Below are 23,421 nucleotides of genomic sequence, written 5' to 3'. Positions count from 1 at the left end.
TTTTATTTTTTTATTTTTTATTTTTTTACATTTTTTTTATTGATTCATAATCATTTTACAGTGTTGTGTCAAATTCCAGTGTTCAGCACAATTTTTCAGTCATTCATGGACATATACACACTCATTGTCACATTTTTTTCTCTGTAAGTTATCATAACATTTTGTGTATATTTCCCTGTGCTATACAGTGTAATCTTGTTTATCTATTCTACAATTTTGAAATCCCAGTCTATCCCTTCCCACCCTCTACCCCCCACCGGTAACCACAAGTCTGTATTCTCTGTCCATGAGTCTATTTCTGTCCTGTATTTATGCTTTGTTTTTGTTTGTTTGTTTGTTTTTGTAGCTGGGTTGTTTTTAAACATTCTGCAGCCACAGCTTTGCAGATAAATTAGTGGCTTAAGAAAAGTGCGGTTTGGACTGAACACAAATCACTTCACAAGCAATAGAAGAAATAGGTATAAATGGACTCTAAAAATCAAGCAGTAAAATTATTTATGCCAATGGCAACAATTATGTCACTTTCCTCTTTCAAAAAAATTTTTGATTTTTCTTAATAACAGCTTTGTTATATGGCTGAATTACCATTCATCATGGTGTGACATGATTTGTTTCAGAAGCAGACAATAAACTGAATTAAATTTAATCAAAGTGACCCAGCAAGCCGGGGACAGGTGAGAGACCATACTTGCCCATAAGGCCTGGGAGGAGCTGATTTTCTCCAGGCTTACATCATCTTAGACCAAGCTGGGCATGGGCTCAGGGTGTCAGATGCTGTAAGGAGTAGAATCTTGTTGAGGAGGACAAGTGGGGAACTCTGGGACAGCAACCCTTTCATACTCCTAGAGAATTTCCTTTTTTTAAAAAAAAAAAACAACTAAAATTTATTATTTTATTACTTTGGAGGTCAGAAGTCTAAAATCTTTTTCACTGGGCTAAAATCAAGGCGTCAGCATGGCTATGATCCTCTCTCTGGAGAAGACTGTCATCTTATCGTTTCCAGCCTTTAGAGGCTACCTGCATAATTTCCTCTTTTTCCCCACTTGATTTTCTTTTTTTAATTTTTTTTAATTGAAATGTAGCTGATTTACAAGCCTAGTTTCAGGTGTACAGCAAAGAGATTCAGTTATACATAAGATACACATATATACTTTTCAGAGTCTTTTCCATTATATGTTCTTACAAGAAATTGAATACAGTTCCCTGTGCTATACGGTAGGTCCTCGTTGTTTTATTTGTTTTGTATATAGTACTGAGTGTCTGTTAATCCCAAACTCCTAATTTACCCCTCAACAGGAACCTTTAGTCCTACAGCCCTTCATTCAATTGTTTTTTTAAAAGACATTCTAGGCTGACTTTGGTTGGTGAGTTTTTTTTTTTCATTATAAGACTATGTCCTCCATACAAAAGTTCATTTTACCCTCCTACGTGAAAAGTAAGAACTCCCAAATTTTCTGCAAAAAAAAAAAAAAAAAAAAAACACTAGCAAATAAGCCAAGAGTAATTTCTATCTGGGACCTCTGAGGTCTCCATGTGAAACAGAGAAGGGACATCATGACAGCCCCTGGCCCTGTTCTAACTGATCTGTTCCTGGGGCTAGAGATCTCATAAGTGACATCGCCTTGCCACACAAGATAGATAACAGGAAACAGCTACTCTTGCCACTAAAATAGTGAATTATGGTCCTGTCTCAGCAGCGTTAAATCATTTGTGTGCCAGGCCTTGGACAGGGGTTGGAAGAACAGAAATAAATAAAACACGGTCTCTACCCACAGGAATTTCAGGCAAATAGGACAAAAGACAAGCAAACATAATTAGAACATAACACAGTGAACTCAATGATAAAAATATACAGAGTGGGAGCAAAAAAGAGAAGGCTCTAGCAAGAAAGATCCATGATTCCAAAGTCATAATTTGTATCGTATCCCCAAATTCATCACTTTTATTCAGTGAGGATCTGGGAACTGCCTAGATTCTTTGAATGCAGTTCTGATACATGGTGGCAAAAAAAAGCTGGTGATAAATATATTAATTGAACCATGATTTACTCATATCAAAGAAGAATTAACCATAAATAGCAAGCTACTCAAAAACACAGAAGAGGGAGTTTTTCAAGGAGAGGATGGGAGACTATGTCAGATAAAGACAAGGTGGGGAAAACTCACACTGAAACGATTGCCAGATTTAGCAGGAAAAAGTCACTGTTGAATTCAAGACAAGCCACTTCAACGGAATGATGAATACAGGAAGCCAGGCTCAAAGAAGATGTGTTCAAAAAGGAAACTGACACAGGAGCCATTACCTTACGTGAATGCCATGGGAGATGCACAGGGGAGGACCTTCCTCCAGGACAAGAGCCCTTCCTACCACACAGATGAGAGCGTGGGCTCTCCAATCACAGAGACCTGGGTTCAAATTCCAGCTGTGCCATTAAAGGTAACTTGCCACTCCAAGCCTCTGCAAAATGGGATGATGACAGCACCTATCTTGTAGAAAAAGTACCTAGCACTGAGTGAACACTCATTGTGGAAACGGAGTAGGAGTCAGAGAAACCACCATATTTCTCAAGTCCCAGGATTCATACTTTAATAGTTCTGAAATCAGGATACATCGTAGTTTAACTGTCAGCATTTCCCTTCTTAGCAGTACAAAAAATAATGACTCACCCAACAATCAATGGCATTTTGGATTTAATGAGAGAGCTAGTCCCTAATCCTGGAGCAGCTGAGAACCTGACCTAGCTTTATGCAAACTGGCTTCTGAAGAAATGTTATAGGGAATATTTTGCTTAAATTCACAGGGATTTTTTTTTTAAAATGTTCTGGGTCCTTGCTGCTCATGGCCCACAAACCAGCAGCAGCAGCAGCACCTGGGATTTTGTTAGAAATGCAGAATCTCAGGTCCCACCCCAGACCTATCAAATCAGAACACTCATTTTAACAAGGCCCTGAGGTAATTTGTGTGTCAAAGTTCTAAAAGCAGTTCTAGCTTTTGGTTTAATTTTTTTAAGTTGGAGCTACTAGTGTCATTGGACATCTGGGTTCATTTCCTTAACTACTCAGCAAATTGTTATCTTTTCTTTAAAATACAGTGGCAAATTGGGATTAAGTTGGTACTTCAAAATCCTTCAATATTTATGGTGTATCTGGGGATTAATATAGCTGTACATGGAAATGAAAATCTCTGGAAATCACAAATAATACTAATACCAAAGTTGAAGAGGTGGAGGATAAAGTTTTAATTTAAAAAGTAAACTATTTCTCCCGCAGCATTGCTGAATTCGGTTGTTAATGAGGTTCCAAATTGATACATTTGTACCCTTGGCCAAGTGAGACACCAACCAGATTGAATACTTCAAATACACAAGGGTTGAACACTCTGGGAGTCCAATTAACCTGGTCTGACCAACCTAGGAAAACAATAGCTGCCAAACATTTGATTGAACTTCATATAAGTAGAATTACTGGCTTGTTATGAAATTCTGTGCTTGGTGATATCTACTAGAGAAAATATAAATCATTAATCTGGACTCCTGTGATGCCCTGATTGAGGATAATACTAGGACAATCACGACCAGAGGCAGCACAACTTTGATTATCCTATTATTCTCTATGATGGGTTCAAGAAAATGGAATGTAAAATTAGGAAGCACAGCCCTGAAATGGGGGTAGTTAATCCTCCACACAGAGTCTGGATTGGCTGCGAGAAAGCAAATAGCTGGAGTGATGAATGTGCACAGATTAAAAATCCAGATAAACCCCTGGACACTGTTACTTTATGGTGCAAATAACTTAGGTTTTCTATAATTAATGTAGGCAGAAGAAATTGGATCTGGCATTTTAAAAAATCTTCTCAGTTTTATTACACTAAGTAAGCATATGTGTCTCCTTCCATAGTCTCCAGGAATCTGGTGTCCAAGGCCAGCTTCTCACTGCAGGAGCCCTTTGTCAGCTGGGCAGGACCTCGCTAAACCCACACAGGCACTCTCTCACCCAAGGCCCATCTCTGCTCCATGGAAGACACACTCACTCTTCTTTGTCCCAACAAACACAGGGGTACAGGTTAACCCCCAGGCGGTAACCTCTTTGCTGCCCCCATCAGCAAAGCAGTCTGTCTCCTCTCTGATTCCCTGGGCAGGAGCCACATCCCTGTCTCCTATGCCTGGCAGCTGCCGTGGACACACAGCAAGCTCTCCAAGGAGTGCTGTGAAAGCCACGTCCCGGCTTGAGTTCTCCCGGAAGCAGGCACCGGGACAAGGACTCAAGGGCAAGTGGTTTATTTAGGAGATTATCTCAGAAAACACTGGCGAGGTGTGGGAAACCTAGATGTGGTGGGCCCTGTGACACACTGCCCAGAGCCCTCAGGCAGGGAGGCTGTGATACAGCAGTCTCAGGCATCATCCCTCTTGGAGATTGTGCTGGCTGAAGACAGCAGCCTCTCCCAAGGTCAGTCCTCTCCCAGGCACAGCCCACACCCAGTGACTAATCCTTGCGGGGTTATAAACGTCCGACCTACTCACCCCAACTTGGGACAGCTGTGAAGGTCCATTCCATCTTGGGGTTCTCTAAGGTGTCAGCCAAGGCTTCTCTTTGGACTGTGCTGTGATCCAACTTCTTCCTCTGCTGTTCAGCTTTCGTCTCCTCCTTCCTACAGGTGTCAGTCTGAAAAGAACTCCCTAATAAACATCCTGCATGCTAATCAACCCAACCTGAAACACCAGGGAAGGGAAGGGAGCCAACATAGGGTATGCTGTCAAGCAGTTTACCCCTATGGGTAACTGGCGCTCAATCCCAATGCAAAACTCTGAGAAAGAGTGTAGAACATGTGCCTTAGAATTATCCCACGCACAGGGTTAAAGGAGCTGAGGCATTCATTGAAAGAGGACCTAATTCCTTCCACAGCTGGCCTGCCCCGTGCAGAGCCGGCTGCAGCCGCCAAAGAAAGCCTTCAGGCGGAGACTCGGGATTGGTGCTTGTGGGTTAGGCTAGAGCGCACTGAAATGAGATACCGGTGGGTAATGGGAGGGCTCTCTCAGGACGTGCTTCTAGCCACCTGCTCCAAATTAGGCCTCAACTGAATCATCTTCCCAGATTAAAGATGTTATGGACCCAGAAGGAAAGGAGATCCAAACATGGAAGAGCACTAGAAATACCCGCCACCATCCAGGAAGGCATCTGGGACTGGAACCCAAAGAGTGGCCATGTAGCAAACATTTACTGAGTGAACAGTATCTGCTAGACATTCTGCTGGGCCCTTCTCACTCATGAACTCACAGAATTCACAACAATTCTATGAGGGATTTCTATTTAACACATGAGGAACTGAAGTTTAGAGGAGGGAAGCTTCCCAAAGATAGAAGCATAACCCCAAATCTAATGTAGAACTCCATATTCTTAACCAGACTACCCTATTTCACCTCCTCTAGGAGCAAGAAATTGATTTCTCCAGAAGGAACACGTTTAGTGAGTCTTGAAAGCAAAAAGGACACTATCTACCGAGCTAAACATCACTCACTTTTGGGAAAAGTGAAGAACTGTGTGCCCTTTTCCCTCTGCAAACAGCTAGCATGGAGCAGACAGGAGAAAATGTAACGTCATAGTAAGAATTTAATGGTGAAAATGCTTCATGTTTTAAACTGTTGGAGTTTATTTACCCCTAGCATTAGGCATTCCAGTTGCTGAACTGAAATTATGTTTACAACTTAGTGACTGACAGTGTTATTCCAGAAGAGTCATGGGTTGGCCAGAGTTTTCATCCAATGGCAGGTGCAGATTACTCCCGCTCAATAAATTTCAGAAGATGGGAGATGACAATAAAGTTGTGTCTCAACGCCATGCATCATGCTAGTTCAACTGACCAGTTACATACCGACTAACCTACAGATTTCACATTGAGAGCCTTCCCAACTTCTAATAACTATAGAATTAACTGCTACTAAAATAACTATGTAGGGGACCTGGGTTTCATTTCCAAATCTCACTTTATTTTTGACCTTAAAAAGAGATTTGAGCTGCCACTTGTCCAAATTGATGGTGCTCTCAACTACTTACTTCAAGATAGAGAGAATGATGCAAGAAGGGACAGAAAACCAAATCAATTTATAGATTGAAAACAGCAAACCAAGTCAAAGGACGATTCTCTCTCCCTTGGCCACAGTCTCTAGAATTCAGGATGCATGTGAGGCACTACAAAGGCTCCAAGAATAATCTCTCCCTTTCTTTCTCCTCAGGCATCAGACTGAGAAAATTCACAAATGTTCTCTTATGGTAAATGGCCCACTGTTAGGGCACTTTCCCAGGACTGAGGTTTCAGAGCCAAAAAAAAAAGAAAAAAAAGAGGGAAAAATTTTTCCACGTGGGACCACAAAACCAGAGGGAAAATAGGCACTTCAGGGTAGAAGGGCCAAGATGGTGGAAGCTTGTAGCTCACCCTCTCCCACAATACATCAAGACTGACATCCACGGCCCACCCAGCCAGAGCACCTGCTGAACTTTGACAGAACATCGCCTTCTTCAAAAGACAAAATATACAAATCCGGCAGGAGAAAAGGAAAAAAAAAGAAGCAGCATTAAAATAGTGCAGGACCGGTCCTGCAGGGAGAAAGCGGCAAAGGAGCATAGCGTTTGTACACTGGGTCTCTCCCTTTCCAGTGGAGAGGTCAGCGGGGCTGAGGAGGAACGTCTGAGGCTCGGATCTGTACGAAGTAGCCCTGCACCAACAGAACTAAGATAAACAAGCACAAACGGTCCCGGCGAACCCCAGCCCTAGACACTAACCGGCAGGGGTGGGACGGACAGGCTGCCTAAGCCGGGCGGAGGACTCAGGCCCGGCTGTACGGAGGAAACTGCAGTGTGCTGTGTGCCATGGCTGGGAGGGTATGCAGATCAGAATAGCCTGGGTCCCCCATTAAATACAAGAAGAGAAAAAAAAGGCAAAGCAACACTGCTAGTGTGCCCTGGGTGGTGGGGTGGCCCACCAAAGCCTTTGTCTTCAAAGACCCTCGGCACCATTACTGAAGAGCTCTCAGAAGAAGAGCGGCGGGGCTCAGGCACTGCCACCCTATCCTTAGGTGCCCAGCTCCCAGGCGGAAGCCGGGTCGAAACCCGAATCCATACCTAGAGGCTGCCCAACCTCATAAGCAGGCTGAGGCTTATTGACAGCTCCAGACAAAGGGAAACGTGCCTCTGCTGCCTCTGTAAACTCGCGCCTCTAAGACCAACATACAAGGAACGGAGTTCCGGCACACAGCGAGGGCAAGGGCTGGTGACGCCATTTTCTCTAAGCCTGCCTACCGAGTACAGGCCCTGCTGCGGCTTGGGGAGCAGCACTGAACTGGGGAGCGACGCGCCCACCTACCGTGCACAAGCAGGGTGCCAGGACGCAGCGCTGTGAGGTGCCTGCGGCCGCCCGGGTGGCATCAGGAGGGGGTGTGACCTGCAGCCTACGTGCGCGAGCGCAGCGCCTAGACGCTGCGTCGGGAGGGGGCGTGACCTGCCCACCTACCAGCACTGGAGGCGGCTCAGACCAGGGGCGCGACTTGAGAGCCTCTGGAGCCTGCGAGCAGAGTTAGTGCAGCAGGGCGAGGGCAGGAGTGGTGACAACCACAGAACAAAATGAGGCCCCAAGGCAGGCTCTGGGCACCACAACACCAGCCACACCGCCAACCAAAGCGATAACAGGCAAAAGGCATGGAAGGAGGACTGGCAGCCACCCGTACTTAAGAAGGACCTCTCAACAAAATTATTAAGAGCACACAGTCTTCACCGGAACACATCCACTTTTTTTTTAAACTTTTTTTATTGCGTAATAGTCATTTTACAATGTTGTGTCAAATTCCAGTGTAGAGCACAATTTTTTCAGTTATATATGAACATACATATATTCATTGTCACATTTTTTTTCACTATGAGCTACCACGAGATCTTGTATATATTTCCCTGTGCTATACAGTATAATCTTGTTTACCTACTCTACATTTCAAAATCCCAGTCTGTCCCTTCCCACCACCCGCCCTCTTGGCAACCACAACTTTGTATTCTATGTCTATGAGTCTGTTCCTGTTTTGTGTTTATGTTTTGTTTTGTTTTAGATTCCACATATGAGTGATCTCATATGGTATTTTTCTTTCTCCTTCTGGCTTACTTCACTTAGAATGATATTCTCAAGGAACATCCATGTTGCTGCAAATGGCGTTATGTTGTCGGGTTTTGTGGCTGAATAGTATTCCATTGTATAAATATATCACATCTTCTTTATCCAGTCATCTGTTGATGAACATTTAGGCTGTTTCTATGTTTTGGCTATTGTAAATAGTGCTTCTATGAACATTGAGGTGCAGGTGTCATTTTGAAGTAGGGATCCTTCTGGATATATGCCCAGGAGTGGGATTCCTGGGTCATACAGTAAGTCTATTCCTAGTCTTATGAGGAATCTCCATACTGTATTCCACAGTGGCTTTCCGTGCTTCCCTCTCCCACTCTTAATGATTTAGATGTCTTCTTTTACAATTTTGTGTTTATTCTTTTGTAATTCATTGCAGTTATCAACTTTCCAGTTATGAGTTTCTCATTTTTGTAGAGTCTTGCTTCTTTTCTGTTTAGAGCAGACCTGTCAATATTTCTTTTAGCATCGGTTTAGTGTTGCTAAGTTTTCACCTGTCTGTGAAGTTCTTTATCTCTCTTTCTACTCTAAGACATAGCCTTGCTGGATAGAGTATTCTAGGTTGCATCTTTTTTCATGCAGGACTTTGAATATATCTTGCCACTCCCTTCTGGCCTGCAGTGTTTGTATAGAGATATCAGCTGAGAGCCTTATGGGGGTTCCCTTGTAACTCACTCTTTGTTTTTCTCTTGCTGCCTTTAGGACCATTTCTTTATCCTTGACTCTGGCCATCTTGATTATGATATGTCTTGGTGTGGGTCTGTTTGGGTTCTTCCTGTTTGGGACCCTCTGAGCCTCCTGTACTTGGATATCTGATTCCTTCTTTATGTTTGGAAAGTTTTCAGTCATGATTTCTTCAAATACCTTTTCAATCCCCTTTGCTCTTTCTTCTCCTTCTGGGACCCCTATTATGTGTAGGTTGGCATGCTTTATATTATCCCATAGGTCCCATATATTATGTTCATTGTTTTTTATTTGTTTTTCTCTCAGCTGTTCTGATTGGGTGCTTTCTGTTGTCCTGTCTAAGTCACTTATTCATTCCTCTGCATCATCTAGTCCACTTTGCACAGCCTTTAGGTCGGCTTTCATCTCAGCAAATGAGTTTACTAATCCTACTTGGTTCTTCTTTATAGCTTCTATTTCATTTTTGACATTTTATATCTCTAAACACTATTTCTTTTCTTTCCTTCAGTACTTTGATCACTCCTTTTTTGAAATCTTGATCTGGTAGGCCTTCAATGTCTATGTCCTTGATTGTGCTTTCAAGGGATTTCTCTTGATCTTTTAATTGGAAGTGGTTCCTCTGCTTCTTCATATTGCTCATATCTCCCTGGCACTGTGACCAGTGGGCGAGCAGGTCACTCCCCCTCCTGATGCTGCAGTCAGATGCTCTGCTCTGGCAAGGCAGGTGGCTGGATTGCGCCCCCTCCCACCACCATGGTCAGGTGCTGCATTCCTGCCAGAAAGGCAAGTGGCCACCTGCCCTCTCCCAGCGCCAGTCGCTTCACTGCTCTGTGCAGTTGCCTGCTTCACCTCAGGTTGGCACTCTGTAGGCGGCCTCGGGGAAGACCGTGGAACAGCCCCGCCCCTGCTCTGTGCCAAATCTCAGTTCCTTGTTTGTCTTGGGGGTGCAAGTTCTCTGAGGTGCCCAGGCAGAAAGATCCTATCTGCCTCCGGCTATAAACAAGTCTCAGTCCTGCTAGGAGGTTGCGGAGCCCCTGGGTGCGGATTCAGGTCTCAGCCCCACCCCCACCCAGGCACCCTGTGCACAGGACGAGATGGCAGCTGTGGCTGTGCCACGCCTCTCTTCTGTAAAGAAGCACCAGTAATGGCGGTGTGGGTCTGAGGAGACAAAGACTATGGCATCCCTCCCCCCAGGGCACACCAGCCTTGTTACTTTGCTTTTTTCACAATTTATGGGGGACCGAGGTTGTTCTGCTCCATATCCCCTCCCAGCCACAGCACACAGCACCCTGCAGTCCCCCGGGGCTACCTCAGTGCAGCCGCCCCAGTCCTCCGCCAGGTTCAGGCAGCCTGTCCTGGCCCCAGCTGCTGGCTTGCATCTTGGGCTGGGTGTCACGGGGACCCTTTGTGCCCGTTTAACTTAGTTCTGTTGGTCAAGGGCTGCTGGGGGCAGATTTGAGATTCAGAGGCCCCCCTCTGTCCCGTCGGCCTCTCCATTGGAGAGGGGAGACCCAGCGAACGAGCGCTAGTCCTCCGTTGCCACTCCCTCCCCATGGGACTGGTCCTGCACTGTTTTGTTTTTTCTTCTTTCTTTTTTCCTTTTCTCCTACCAGATTTTTGGCGTCTTTCTCTTTCAGAGAAGGCGATGTTCTGTGAGAGTTCAGCAGGTGCTCTGGTTGGCTGAGTGGGTCCCTAGATGTGAGTTTGGGTGTATTTGTGGGAGAGGGTGAGCTACGAGCGTCCTTCTACTTTGTCATCTTGTTTCTTTCTCCACATCCACTTTGTTTTTTCTTTTCCTTTTTTAATTTTTAATTGTTTTTTAATTTTTTTATTTTTTAATCCTTTTCATTTTTTCTTTGAAATTTTTTAATTAATTTTTTAATTTGTCTCAATTTGATTTTTCTCTCTTTTTGTTTTGTTCTTGTTATTGATTATGCTCTGTTCTCCAAACTTTTTTCTTCTTTAAAAATGTTTTCTAGTTTTATTTCCACATCTGCTTTAGATAAATAAATAAACAAACCCCTTAAGGGCCACAGTAGATAGCTGATACTTCATAATCCATAGTGTGAGAGAGATATAAGCAAGATGAAGAAGCAGAGGAACCACTCCTAATTAAAAGAACAAGAGAAATGCCCTGAAAGAATGATCAATGAAATAGACCTTAGTCTATAGATCATGATTTCAAAAAAAGAGTGATCAAAGTACTGAAGGAACTAAAAGAGACTGTGAGCAGAGATGGAGACTATATCAAAAGGGAAACTGAAACTGGAATTTGACACAACATTGTAAAATGATTATAAATCAATAAAAAATGTTTTTAAAAAAGGGAAACAAACTATAAAGAGGAGCCAATCAAAATTGGAAAACTCATTTGCTGAGATGAGAGCTGATCTAAAGGCTGTACAAAGCAGACTAGATAATGCAGAGGAATGAGTAAGTGACTTAGAAGACAGGAAAACAGAAGTCACCCAATCAGAACAGCTGAGAGATAAACAAATAAAACCAATGAACATAATATAAGGGACCTATGGGATAATATAAAGCATGCCAACCTACACATAATAGGGGTCCCAGAAGGAGAAGAAAGAGCAAAGGGGATTGAAAAGGTATTTGAAGAAATCATGACTGAAAACTTTCCAAGCATCAAGAAGGAATCAGATATCCAAGTACAGAAAGCACAGAGGATGCCAAACAAGAAGAACCAAAACAGACCCACACCAAGACATATTGTAATCAGGATGGCCAGGGTTAAGGATAAAGAAGTGATTCTAAAGGCAGCTAGAGAAAAATAAAGTTCATTACAAGGGAACTCCCATAGGGCTTTCAGCTGATATCTCTATACAAACACTGCAGGCCAGAAGGGAGTGGCAAGATATATTCTAAGTCCTGATGAGAAAAAGATGCAACCTAGGATACTCTATCCAGCAAGGCTATCCTTTAGAATAGAAGGAGAGATAAAGAACTTCACAGACAAGTAAAAACTAAAAGAATTTAGCAATACTAAACCCATGCCAAAAGAAATATTGAAAGGTCTACTCTAAATAGAAAAGAAGCAGGATGATACAGAAAGGAGAAAACCATCATTGGAAAGGCGATAACTACAATGAATTACAACAGAATAAACATGAAATTGTAAAAGAAGACATTTAAATCATTAAGGGTGGGAGAAGGGAGCAACAAAATATAGAGGTTTTTTTTTCTTTTTTTGTTCTCAGTAGGATGGGTTTGAGCTTATATTACTATCAGTTTAAAACAAACAGATATAGTAATGGGTTAATATACATACAAAACAGGGTAACTACAAGCCAAAAGCTTACTACAGAGTCATAAAAACTAAAAAGAAACCACAATAATACAAAGGAAAATTATCAAACCACAAAAAGAAAAAGGAACAAAGAGGAAATACCAAATCAACTTCAAAAATAAGTTCAAAATGATAATAAATACACATCTATCAATAATTACTGGAAATGTCAATGGAGTAAGTGCTCCAATTAAAAGACACAGAGTGGTAGACTTGACAATAAAACAAGAACCAACAATATGCTGCATACAAGAGACCCACTTTAGGGAGAAGGACACACATAGACCGAGAGTGAGGATGGAAAAAGATACTCCACACAAATGGAAATGACAAGAAAGCAAGAGTAGCAATACTGATTTCAGACAAAATAGACTTTAAAACAAAGGCCATAAAGAAAGATAAAGAAGGACATTATATAATGATTAAAGGAGCAATACAAGATGAGGATATTACACTCACTAGCATATATGCACCCAACATAGGAGCACCTAAATACATAAAGCAAATACTAACAGAGATAAAGGGAGAAACTAATGGGAACACAATCATAGTGGGAGACTTTAACACCCCATTAACATCACTGGACAGATCTTCCAGACAGAAAATTAATAAGGCAACAGAAAAACTAAATGATACAATAGAATAATTAGACTTCGTTGATTTTTCAGAACATTACATCCCACAAAAAGAGGATATACATTCTTTTCAAGTGCACATGGAACATTTTCTAGTATAGATCATGTACTGGGGCACAAAAGGAACCTCAACAACTTTAAGAAGATAGAAATTATTTCAAGCATCTTTTCTGAACACAATGCCATGAAACTAGAAATCAACTAAAGAAAAACAAAGAAGGAAAAAAACAACAGCATGGAGATTAAACAACATGCTACTAAAAAACCAATGAGTCAATGATGAAATCAAAGAAGAAAGTAAAAAATGCTTTGAGACAAGCAACAATGAAAACACAACCACACAAGAAAAGAGAACCCTCCTACACTGTTGGTGGGAATGCAGTTTAGTGCAGCCATTGTAGAAAACAGTATGGAGATTCCTCAAAAGACTAAAAACAGACTTACCATATGACCCAGCAATCCCACTCCTGGGCATATATCCAGAGGGAACCTTAATTCAAAAAGACACCTGCACCCCAATGTTCATAGAAGCATTATTTACAATAGCCAAGACATGGAAGCAACCTAAATGTCCATTGACAGATAACTGGATAAAACTGTGGTATATTTATACAATGGAATGCTACTCAGCCGTAAAAAAATGATAAAATAATGCCATTTGCAGCAACATGGAAGGCCCTGGAGAATGTCATTCTAAGTGAAGTAAGCCAGAAAGAGAAAGAAAAATACCATATGATATCACCCATATGTTGAATATTTAAAAAAAAAGAGACAAATGAACTTATATATAAAACAGAAACACACAGACATAGAATACAGACTTGTGGTTGCTGGGGGGAGGGCAGTGGGAAGGGATAAACTGGGAGTTTGAGATTTGCAGATACTGACTGGTATATATAAAATAAACAAACAAGTTTATACTGTATAGCACAGGGAACTATATTCAATATCTTGTAGTAACTTATGGTGAAAAAGAATATGAAAATGAATATGTGTATGTTCATGTATGACTGAAGCATTGTGCTGTACACCAGAAATTGACACAACATTGTAAACTGACTATACCTCAATAAAAAAAAAAAAAGGCCTGTTAGATGACAGTGAGTTGGTAAGAACAGAAAGAAGACACATGAAGAGTCAAAAAAACAGAAGTAAAAGTTTTAAGTGGAAGGAGAGAATAAAAGGTAGAAATAAAGGCAGAGTTTGTTTATTTTTTACAGAAATAGACTGTAATTCTAGACTATACCATGAGGCTCTGAGAAGATTCTGAATGTTTCTCATGTCCTTTTGGAACACTAATTAACTAAGAGATCACAGTTCACAGCTTATCAGCTGCTCTTTATCCATTTAAAATAATCCATGAGGAAATGTTAGTTCAAGGCCGTTAACACTGTCCAAATAAATAACATCTCAGAGGCTGATCACCTTGAGAAGGGTGGAATCCTCCCAACTCCACTACAGAAAAATAGCTATTCTTACAACCCCAGTCATTACTTGACAAATCACGGGGTTGTTCTTTGTTATGAGGGTGGGTAGAACATCACCATTTATCTACATCTGAATCTGGGACACCTGGCTACCCTAACCTTGTAGAGGAGACAGAGCATTAATCACAGGCCAGGGAGCTACGGACAGTGAAAGGCACAAAGTTATGAAAATTTATGGCTTTACCAACAAAACCAAGTATGATTTCTATTTACGTACACTGTTTTATTTTTAGATCATCTTCCAGCCACCTCGCCATCACGGTTTGTATTTAGGAAGAGGCAAGTTTGACATGTCTGATTACTTATAACTAAAACTCATGTTTAAAGTAGCACTCAAAAGAAGTTACAAAAACCTCAATTGCTCCTAATAGAAAACATCATTTACCAAAGAATTGCTTTATTACTAATACTTTAGGAAGTTGGTCCTTGGTCCAGATAATTTGTGTCTCTAAATCCTGTGAATATTGGCCTATGCATAAAAGATCTGAAGGGAAAACTAGAGGGAATAGTAATAATAAATTATTTTCCAGTTTAAATTGGCAAAATAGAATAAGAAATGTTATGACTATTGAGTGAGAAGGCAAATTGGATATATAGTGTGATTACTCTTTTTAATAAGCTATGAAAACTAGAGAGAGAGAGAGAGAGAGTGATAATGGTGGCCTGGAAGACCCCTAACATGTATACTTCTGTATGCTTGAGTTCTTTGTTGTTGTTTTCATATATATAAGTATTTATTTTTCTTACTTTTTAAACCAATGAAAAAAAATTTTTTTAATCTCCTAAGCCTTACCAGCATGTGATCTTTAACACTTTTCTCCCAGTGGTGAAAACAGGACACATACACAGTTTATGAGGCAAATTAGACCATATATTTAAAGCTCCTAACACCACACTTAGTACAGCAGATGCTATAGGATCAAAGTCTACTAGTTTCATTTTCAAAAACCAAGAATCTAAAATTAAAATTTATGTTAAAATAATATTGTGGATTGTCATTTATTTCATGTATGTATGAAAAGCATTACAAATCAAATGAAAATTAGGATCTTCAGGGAAAAAGTGTTTTAATAAAAGCAATCTTGCATTATATAATGAACTGCATTAATAATAATTGAACATTAACAGCACTCTACTCCTTCAACATTTATTGAATTTTTGCCAACAGATCCTTATACAAAATAAAATTTTGGAAAGCCTGCTTTCCCATATCATAATCCAACTCAAATACAATAAAAACCAATAGTATGAAAAACAAAGCTCCAACCATTATAACTCACATAATAGCAGATGACACAAAGAAAATGATGCTATGGACCCAGAAGGAAAGGAGTATAGGATCCAGATTGAAACATGAGACATGAACTCCAGCATCCTCTGGTCCTCACACCCGGGTGTCAGTATCTGAACTCAACTCACCATGCTTCCCTCCACTGATAATGGAAGAGCTTTCTTTCTTCCTGTATCTTCCTTCATCTAAGACTGCAACCTAAGTTTGTTACCCTTTACTTTCCATTTTCCTTCTCCTCCTTAACTCCCTCAAGAGCTTTTTAAAACTCTCCTTCAGCCATGTAACCCTCTCACACTACTTTCCTCTAGCCCTCCTCGACCACTGCCAACTTTCTCAAGAGAATTAAATTATCTCTGCTTCCTTATGTCTAAGGTAGACTCTGGAAATCTTCCCTCCCACTGTTCACTCCCTCTTAGTGATCATATTCATAGTCACAGTTTCATCTCCTACCTCCATGGTGGTGACTTCTAAATAGTCCGATTAAGCCTTATCTTCTCCCTTGAGCTTAGACCTGTGTAAACTGTCTGCTAGGAAATCTCAACCCTGATACCTGGATAACCAAATCCAAAATGTGTATAAAACTGGATTCACGATCTAGCACTAGTGTCCTCTTGTTGTGTTCTCCCCTTAAGACAGAACAATACAAATACTCCTCCTCCAGCAGCAGCCAGGAACCTGGGACCCATCATCCTCAGCTCTCTCCTTCCCTTTCCCGCTACATCTAGGACCAAATCCTGTCAATTCAATGAATAGCTGTCATATCAATCCCCTCATCTCTGTCCCAACTGCTGTTGCCTTAATCCGTTCCCCATTTGCTGCTTCCTAGACTCCTGCAGTGGAGAGAGCATAGCTTACGGCCATGTACTAACCACAGTGCGGGATGGCTCGGGCTCTTGAGACACACTGTGGGGTGCAGACCCTGACTCCTTCATGCACTACCTGTGAAATGGCAGGCAAATTACTTATCCTCTGTGCACCTCAGTTTCCTCATCTGTAAAAAAGAGAATCCCATAATTATCCCTGTAAGGATGTTGTTTGGTCTAAATGTACACTTATAAAGGTAAAACACTACGAAGAGTACCTGGAACTTCCTGTTAAAAAATACACACATATTAATGTTGTTATTATTGCTGTTTTCACTGGGTTCCAACTAGTGTATTGTAGCAACAGTAGTTCATGGCAGCAACTGGTAATTGGAGATGAGACACTCAGTGTGTTCCACACCAAATCAGGAGAGGCCAAAAAGCGGGACCTCGGTGACTTCAACACAGAGAGCATTCAGAGCACCTCCTAACCCTTCAGAATCACCGTAAGGCTTTTAGGAACTACATGGAATTGCCATTTTGGTAAGTCAAAAACAGCTGAATGACTGCAATTCCACATAGTTCAATCTGATACTTTAATAGACAGAAATGAAATATGTTTACATAGGAAAAATACTATCTTTAAACCTATTTTGTTAAGGACCTTTAAAAAGTAGCCCCTCTTCCATTATGCTAAGTGAAATAAGTCATACAGAGAGAGCCAAATACTGTATGGTATCACTTATATGTGGAATCTAAAAAATACAACAAACCAGTGACTATAACAAAAAGGAAGCAGACTCCCAGACATAGAGAACAAACCAGTGGCCACCAGTGAGGAGGGAGGGGCAATACAGGGGTGGTGGGGTGGGAGGTACAACCTACTGGGTATAAGATAGGCTCAAAGAGGTATTTTGTACATCACAGGGAATAAAGCCAGTATTTTGTAATAACTGTAAGTGGAAAATAACCTTTAAAATTATATTTAAAATTTTTAAGTATACCCTCTTCTTTAAAGAATTTTAAGGACTTTTTCAAAGCTATATGTCTTAGCTCATCTTCCTTAAGATCAAGACACTCATCATCAGTATCATTAGGCAAACTCAGGTCTGAACTTCTGCTTCTCCAGTCTTCACTGAGCAGGTTCCTTGGGTCTCTGCCAAGATACCTGTGAGCTACCAGCTGCTTAATTGTACAACCTGGATCACAAGAGTTTTTAGCTTCTAAGCTTGACTTGAACTTTAAAGTCGTTAATGGAGATGCCTCTTCCTACAGATGTTCTAAAAGCTGGTGGCAGCATCTAAAAGCCACACAGCCATGTCAGCAAGTTCTCTGGTCCATTTTGATGGTGTATGGCAATGACACTGGCAACAGTGGCTGTAGAAACATCTCTATCTCACAAAAAAAAGAAGGGTGATCAGAAGCATGTCTAGCTGAGTATGGAGGATGCAAGGTGTTCAAACCACCAGATGTTCTGATTTTGCAAAGGCAGCTTGTTCTCATCACATGTCCTGGGAGCTCTCATCCCAAGTCCAGGTGGTTCAGACTCAGTTCATTGCTTCTTAACTGTCAGGAAAGAGGAACATTTTTAAAGCATTTCCCTGATGGCATCACTCATACTCTTCTAATCCAGGTCCCAGGGCACTTGTGGAAGATTTTATAAGAGACGACATTTTAAGAAACTGGAAGAGTAAGTCGACATGAGTACGAGGGGTAGGGATATTCTGACACACTAAGAGGTAAAGCAAGGCTCTCAGTTTGAGAGATGTTAAATAAAGAGTTGGAGTAAGGGGGCCTCCCTCCTCCATCTCAAGGCACTGTTGAGTTGGGCTGAAAAGACAATCAGGATAGAAGGGATAACATTTAGTACTAGTGGCCTAATTCTAATGGCCAGGCTAACAATAAGGAGCCTGGGTGACAGCAACCAATGAGCTCAAAATAAGAGACCAAATGCTGCCCAGAAAAGGGAAAGACGAAACAAACCCACAGAGACAAAGCAACCTAGAAAGGGCTTTGGCGGAGAACAAATAGGTCCAAAGGGAATATTTTTTAAGTTGTTGTGATGAGGTACATGACACAAATCTCCTCCTCCACCTTTCCTACAAAGTTATTTTTTTTACCTGAATTGCTGATTATTTTATACAATCAGAAAGATTTCTATTTTTTTTTCCTATTAACCCTAAAGAGATTCTGAGTTTGGCTTCTAGGTTGGTCCAGAGATTCATCATAGAAACGCTGAAACCAGACTATGGTGAACATCTGGGTGTAGTTCATGCCCTTCAGCATTGGCAAAGGCCTCACTAAATCCTGAAACACTGCCCTCACCTCAGAAGAGACTTGATGGCCCAGGATTTAACTTCACTCTCAGAGACTTTTTACAAAGCAAACACTTGCTCCTCCATTACATTTCCACAACTGCTGCAAACACAAACCCAGTCAAGAAGCATTTTCTGAATTGTAATAAATAATGTATGTTTTCTTTTCACTTATAAGTAACATAAAAGGTAAAGGCAATCCAGGGTGATGCACTGAATGAAGTAATAGTTTTGCAGTGACACCATAGCAGAGCTGCACAAAAGCTGCATGCCAGATGGCTACCTCGCTCAAGGGAAGACATAAACACCCTCCAACCTCTAGGACAGCAGGGCTTTGGGAAGAGGCAACAAGATCTCAATGCAAGGAGGCTTGAGCTCCATGTGAAGCCACTGGCTTCCGCAGAATTTATCACACCGCTCATCACACCACCATCCCAGAAGTGGTACCTGACAGCTGTCTTCTTATCTTAAAAAGCAAACTTAAATTTGCTGTAGTTATGTCTTGAAGTTGTCATCTCTATTTTTCTTGACTGAATGTCTGATCATCAGTTAAAATTGACAAGTGGGTAAGTAGAGATCTATGCTTATTTTCTGTTCTAAAAAAGAAAGAACCTCTGTCACCTGAGGTTCTTAATTTTTATAGAACCAAATTCAGGCAGAATCAAAGGGATCCTTGAAGGAACACTTTCTTGCATACCATGTAGATTTTTTTTAATTGAAATATAGTAGGTTTACAATGTGTCAATTTCTGATGTACAGTATAATGTTTCAATCATACATATACATACATATATTCCTTTTCATATCTTTTTCATTAAACTACAAGATACTGAATATATTTCCCTGTGCTATACAGTAGAAACTTGTTTATTTATTTTATATACAGTAGTTAGTATCTGCAAATCTCATACTCCTAATCTATCCCTTCCCACCCCTTTTCCTTCCTGGTAACCACAAGTTTGTTTTCTGTCTGAGTTTGTTTCTGTTTTGTAAATAAGTTCATTTGTGTCTTTTTTTTAGATTCCACATGTAAGTGATATCATATGGAATTTTATTTTCTCTTTCTGGCTTACTTAGAATGACAATCACCAGGTCCATCCATGTTGCTGCAAATGGCATTATTTTATTCTTTTTTATGGATGAGAAGTATTTCATTAATTTTATGTCAACTTGACTGGGCCACAAGATGCCCAAACATTTGGTCAAACATTATTCTTCGTATGACTTTGATGGTGTTTCTGGATAAGATTACCATTTGAATTGATAGGCTAAGCAAAGCAAATTACCCTCCCTAATGTGGAAGGAGCTTCATCCAATCAGATGAAGACCTGAATAGAACAAAAAGGCTGAGCAAGAGGGAACTTCTCCCTCATGAATTAATGAGCTGGGGACATTGGTCTTTTCCAACCTTCAGACTCAGACTGCAACACCAGCTCTCCTGCCGTCTCGAGCCTTTAGGACTGGATGCCAGCTTTGGGACTAGAACTACACAGCAGCTTTTCTGTGTCTCCAGCTTGCTAACTGAAGATCTAGGGGCTTCTCAGCCTCTGTAATTGCATGAGCCAATTCCTTATAATAAATCTCTTTATAGATATACATCTAGATAAATGTATAAATATCTATATCTATCCTATGGGTTCTGTTTCTCTGGAGGACTTTGACTAATACACATAATCACCACCTCACTTTTTGTAGAATTTTGCTGCTGCAGGTAATTTTCAGATTTAGATCTCTCCAAAAGATCAAAAGGTTTAGTTTCAGGACAAATTCCAGGGAGTCACTTGTGATTTCTTCTACTTTTCTTAATCGTAAATGTTGATTAAGAAGGCAAATTGCAAAAGCAAAGCTGTTTCTTCTCCTTTCCTGCTGCATTTGACTCAGAACTACCGTGAGACCAAAATATTCTGAGAATGCATATAAATCACACATCACAAGGTCAAAATAAAATAGCATTAACCAACCTGAGAGAAATATTCAAGTGAATTGAGGGCAATCAGACTGAGAATGGTGGTAAAACTACATGGCACTTGCCACTGATTTCTCTACCGTGCAGCAGAGAACACCCCTCCCGACCACACTAAACACACTTGGACTATTTGCAAAGGGCTTCCAAAATAGTTTAGACTACTTACAAATTTAGATAAAAAGTGGTAGAAGAAATGATATCTAGTGACAAACCTGCAATTGTGACAAGGTTACTACTCATACCTCACAACTACAGTCCATCCCAGCTCTGTGAACAATAATCTGAGCTGGTCTGCACCACTGGCAAAATAATTTGATTAAAAAAATAACTGAAATAACTGATTAAAAAAATAACTGATTAAAAAAAACAGTAAACACATTTTAAAGCAGCTCTGTTTAACTCAACTTACATGATGCTTTGTCTACTTCATTAAACATATTTGAAAAGAAAAAGGGCATTAGGTGTTCCACTGGCTTATCTGATCATTGCAAATCACCACAACTAGCACTCCTACGTCTAAAAGGATTACACGGCTGCATCGTTACACAGTAATCTTGCCGGCTGCCTCTAGGGCAGTTAGCTCTACCAGTTTCTGCTGCACTAGTCAACTTGAATCTGCTTTTAAACCAATCAAAGACATAATGAAAACCAGCCAGCACAACAGAACCCTACAATCCCTGGCAGAACTGATCTGGAAGACAGCCCTTTCCTTGCCAACAGTAAAAGCTGGTCCTAACTTAAACCTGCAATTGCCAAGCACCACTTCTATCCTTTCTAAGGCACTAAGTGGGACCCTTGGCTTCTTTGGAGGACCCTGTGTGACCCTGGCTAATGACCATGCACGTCAGTCCCTCCTAAATAGCTATTCCGGGGAAAAGGGGATGTAGAGGGTGGGCATTCATCATTCATCCCTTCAAATCTTGGCGCACCCTCACTCCCTCACTCTGTAACAGACACTAAGCCAGATCCTGGGATGCAACAGTAAATCAGATACAAAGTTGTCCTCTAGGTGCACCCAGTCCAAGTCTCAAACCAAATAATTACAACCCCATGTTATAAGAGCTACGAGTGAGACGAATACATGGAGCATTGGGAACTTGGAAAACGTTCAAATATTTGGCTGAGGAGAAGGAAGAAGACATTTTCATAGAGAAGAAATATTGAGCCAAGTTCAAATTTTTAAGATCTCTTTATTCCTGTTCCTCTCTCCTCCCATATCAGTTGCCTTCAGTAACCATCCAGGTGAGAACACCTCAAAATCAACGGGTTCCCAGCCCTGGAGGCCATAATGTGTTCTTACTTCACTTCTGTATCAGGTTAAGGGATAGGTTTTTTTGGTTTGTTTTTTAACACCTTTATTGTGGTATGATTCCTGCACAGTGAACTGCACATATTTCAGACGGACACTTTGATGAATTCTGATAAACGTATACACCAATGAAACCACCACTTCATTCAAGATAGCTAACATTTCCATCACTCCCCAAGAAGTGCAAATTTCACATTCCCAATTTATCCCTTCCCACTCTCTTTATCCCCTGATAACCATAAGTTTGTTCTCTATGTCTGTGAGTCTGTTTCTGTTTTGTGGGTAAGTTCATTTGTCCCTTTTTTTTTTTTAGATTCCACATATAAGTGATAGTTTTTCACTGTTTTTGTCCCTAGGGGCTAAAACACCAGCACTCAGGTTCCTGACAACATTATCACACTCAGCTTCCCAAACCTGCTCTGCCGAACAAATGGCAGTAGAAATTCTATTTGACTCCCAGTCAATGTTTCCCCATTAACCAACTCCGTCCATTTCCCCTATAAAACATTAAGATGACAATGCGTACTGAACAGTCACAGTACGCGGACTAGTCAGCTACTCCCCAGTACTCCCACACACTTCTGCTTCCTCTAATTACTCAGCTGTATGTTTACCAATAGTCAGTGGTGTCTGTCCACATACCTGTTTATGCCAGTTGTAATCTGAATGAGGATCGTGACAGGCAGAAGGATGCCCCTCAAAGATGTCTACATTGTAGTTCTCAGAATCGTGAATACGCTACCTACCGTATGTGGCAACAGGAACTTGGCAGATGTGATCACAGTTGAGGACTTTGAGATGGGGAGAGGAGACTGAATTACCCAGGTGGAACCAATCTAATCACGTGAATCCTTACAAGGAGAGAGCCTTTCCTGCCTGAGTCAGTTCAAGAGAAACATTCTGGTTGAAAAACAATCAAGGAGTTGCCAGCTTTGAAGATGGAGGAAAAGGTTCATGAGCCAAGGAATGAGGGCTGTCTCTAGAAGTTGGAAAAGGTAAGAAAAGAGTCTCCTTAGAGCCCCTAGAAAGGAATGCAGGCCCGCTGACACCTGGATGTTAGTCCATTGAGACCCCTGTCGGACCTCTGACCTACACAACTGTAAGAAAATACATCTGTATTGATTTAAGCTGCAAAATTTGTGGTGACTTGTTACAGCAACAGTAAAACAAAAACACGGGCATGAAAGGCACCCTCCCTCTCTCCTCTAGCCTTAGCCTCGCTGAAGCTACTGTGGGTTTTGGTGTATGAAAGGAACTCTGCACAGGTGGCCTTCCAAGCTGCCCCCTGGGCAATGATGAGGACGCCTGAATCCTGCATGGTTAGAACTCACAGGATCAGCAACATGGGGAGGCCAGTCTCCAGACTGGTTTTTGTAACAGATTTGCTAGGTCAAAACCTGCATGCGTTTCTAAGGAGGGGAATCACAGGGTTGAGTACTAAGTTGGGAAGAATGGGAAGCTTAAAAA

General features: G+C 41.2%; 1 protein-coding gene across 1 annotated transcript in view; it reads right to left on the bottom strand.

The window, feature by feature from the left end:
• LOC116278002 (uncharacterized) overlaps positions 1-23,421 on the bottom strand; it is a 156,108-nt gene that overhangs the window by 128,400 nt on the left and 4,287 nt on the right. The window contains exons 2-3 of the mRNA XM_072962164.1: positions 7,357-7,554; positions 4,520-4,661 (exon numbers count right to left, since the gene is read on the bottom strand). Of these exons, the coding sequence (XP_072818265.1) occupies positions 4,520-4,661; positions 7,357-7,554 (340 nt within the window). The remainder of the gene's footprint in view (positions 1-4,519; positions 4,662-7,356; positions 7,555-23,421) is intronic.

This window comes from Vicugna pacos, chromosome 6 (assembly GCF_048564905.1).
Source record: "Vicugna pacos chromosome 6, VicPac4, whole genome shotgun sequence".
Taxonomy (NCBI): domain Eukaryota; kingdom Metazoa; phylum Chordata; class Mammalia; order Artiodactyla; family Camelidae; genus Vicugna; species Vicugna pacos.
Note: the sequence above shows the minus strand (reverse complement) of the source record. Positions and strands in the feature narration are given on the sequence as shown.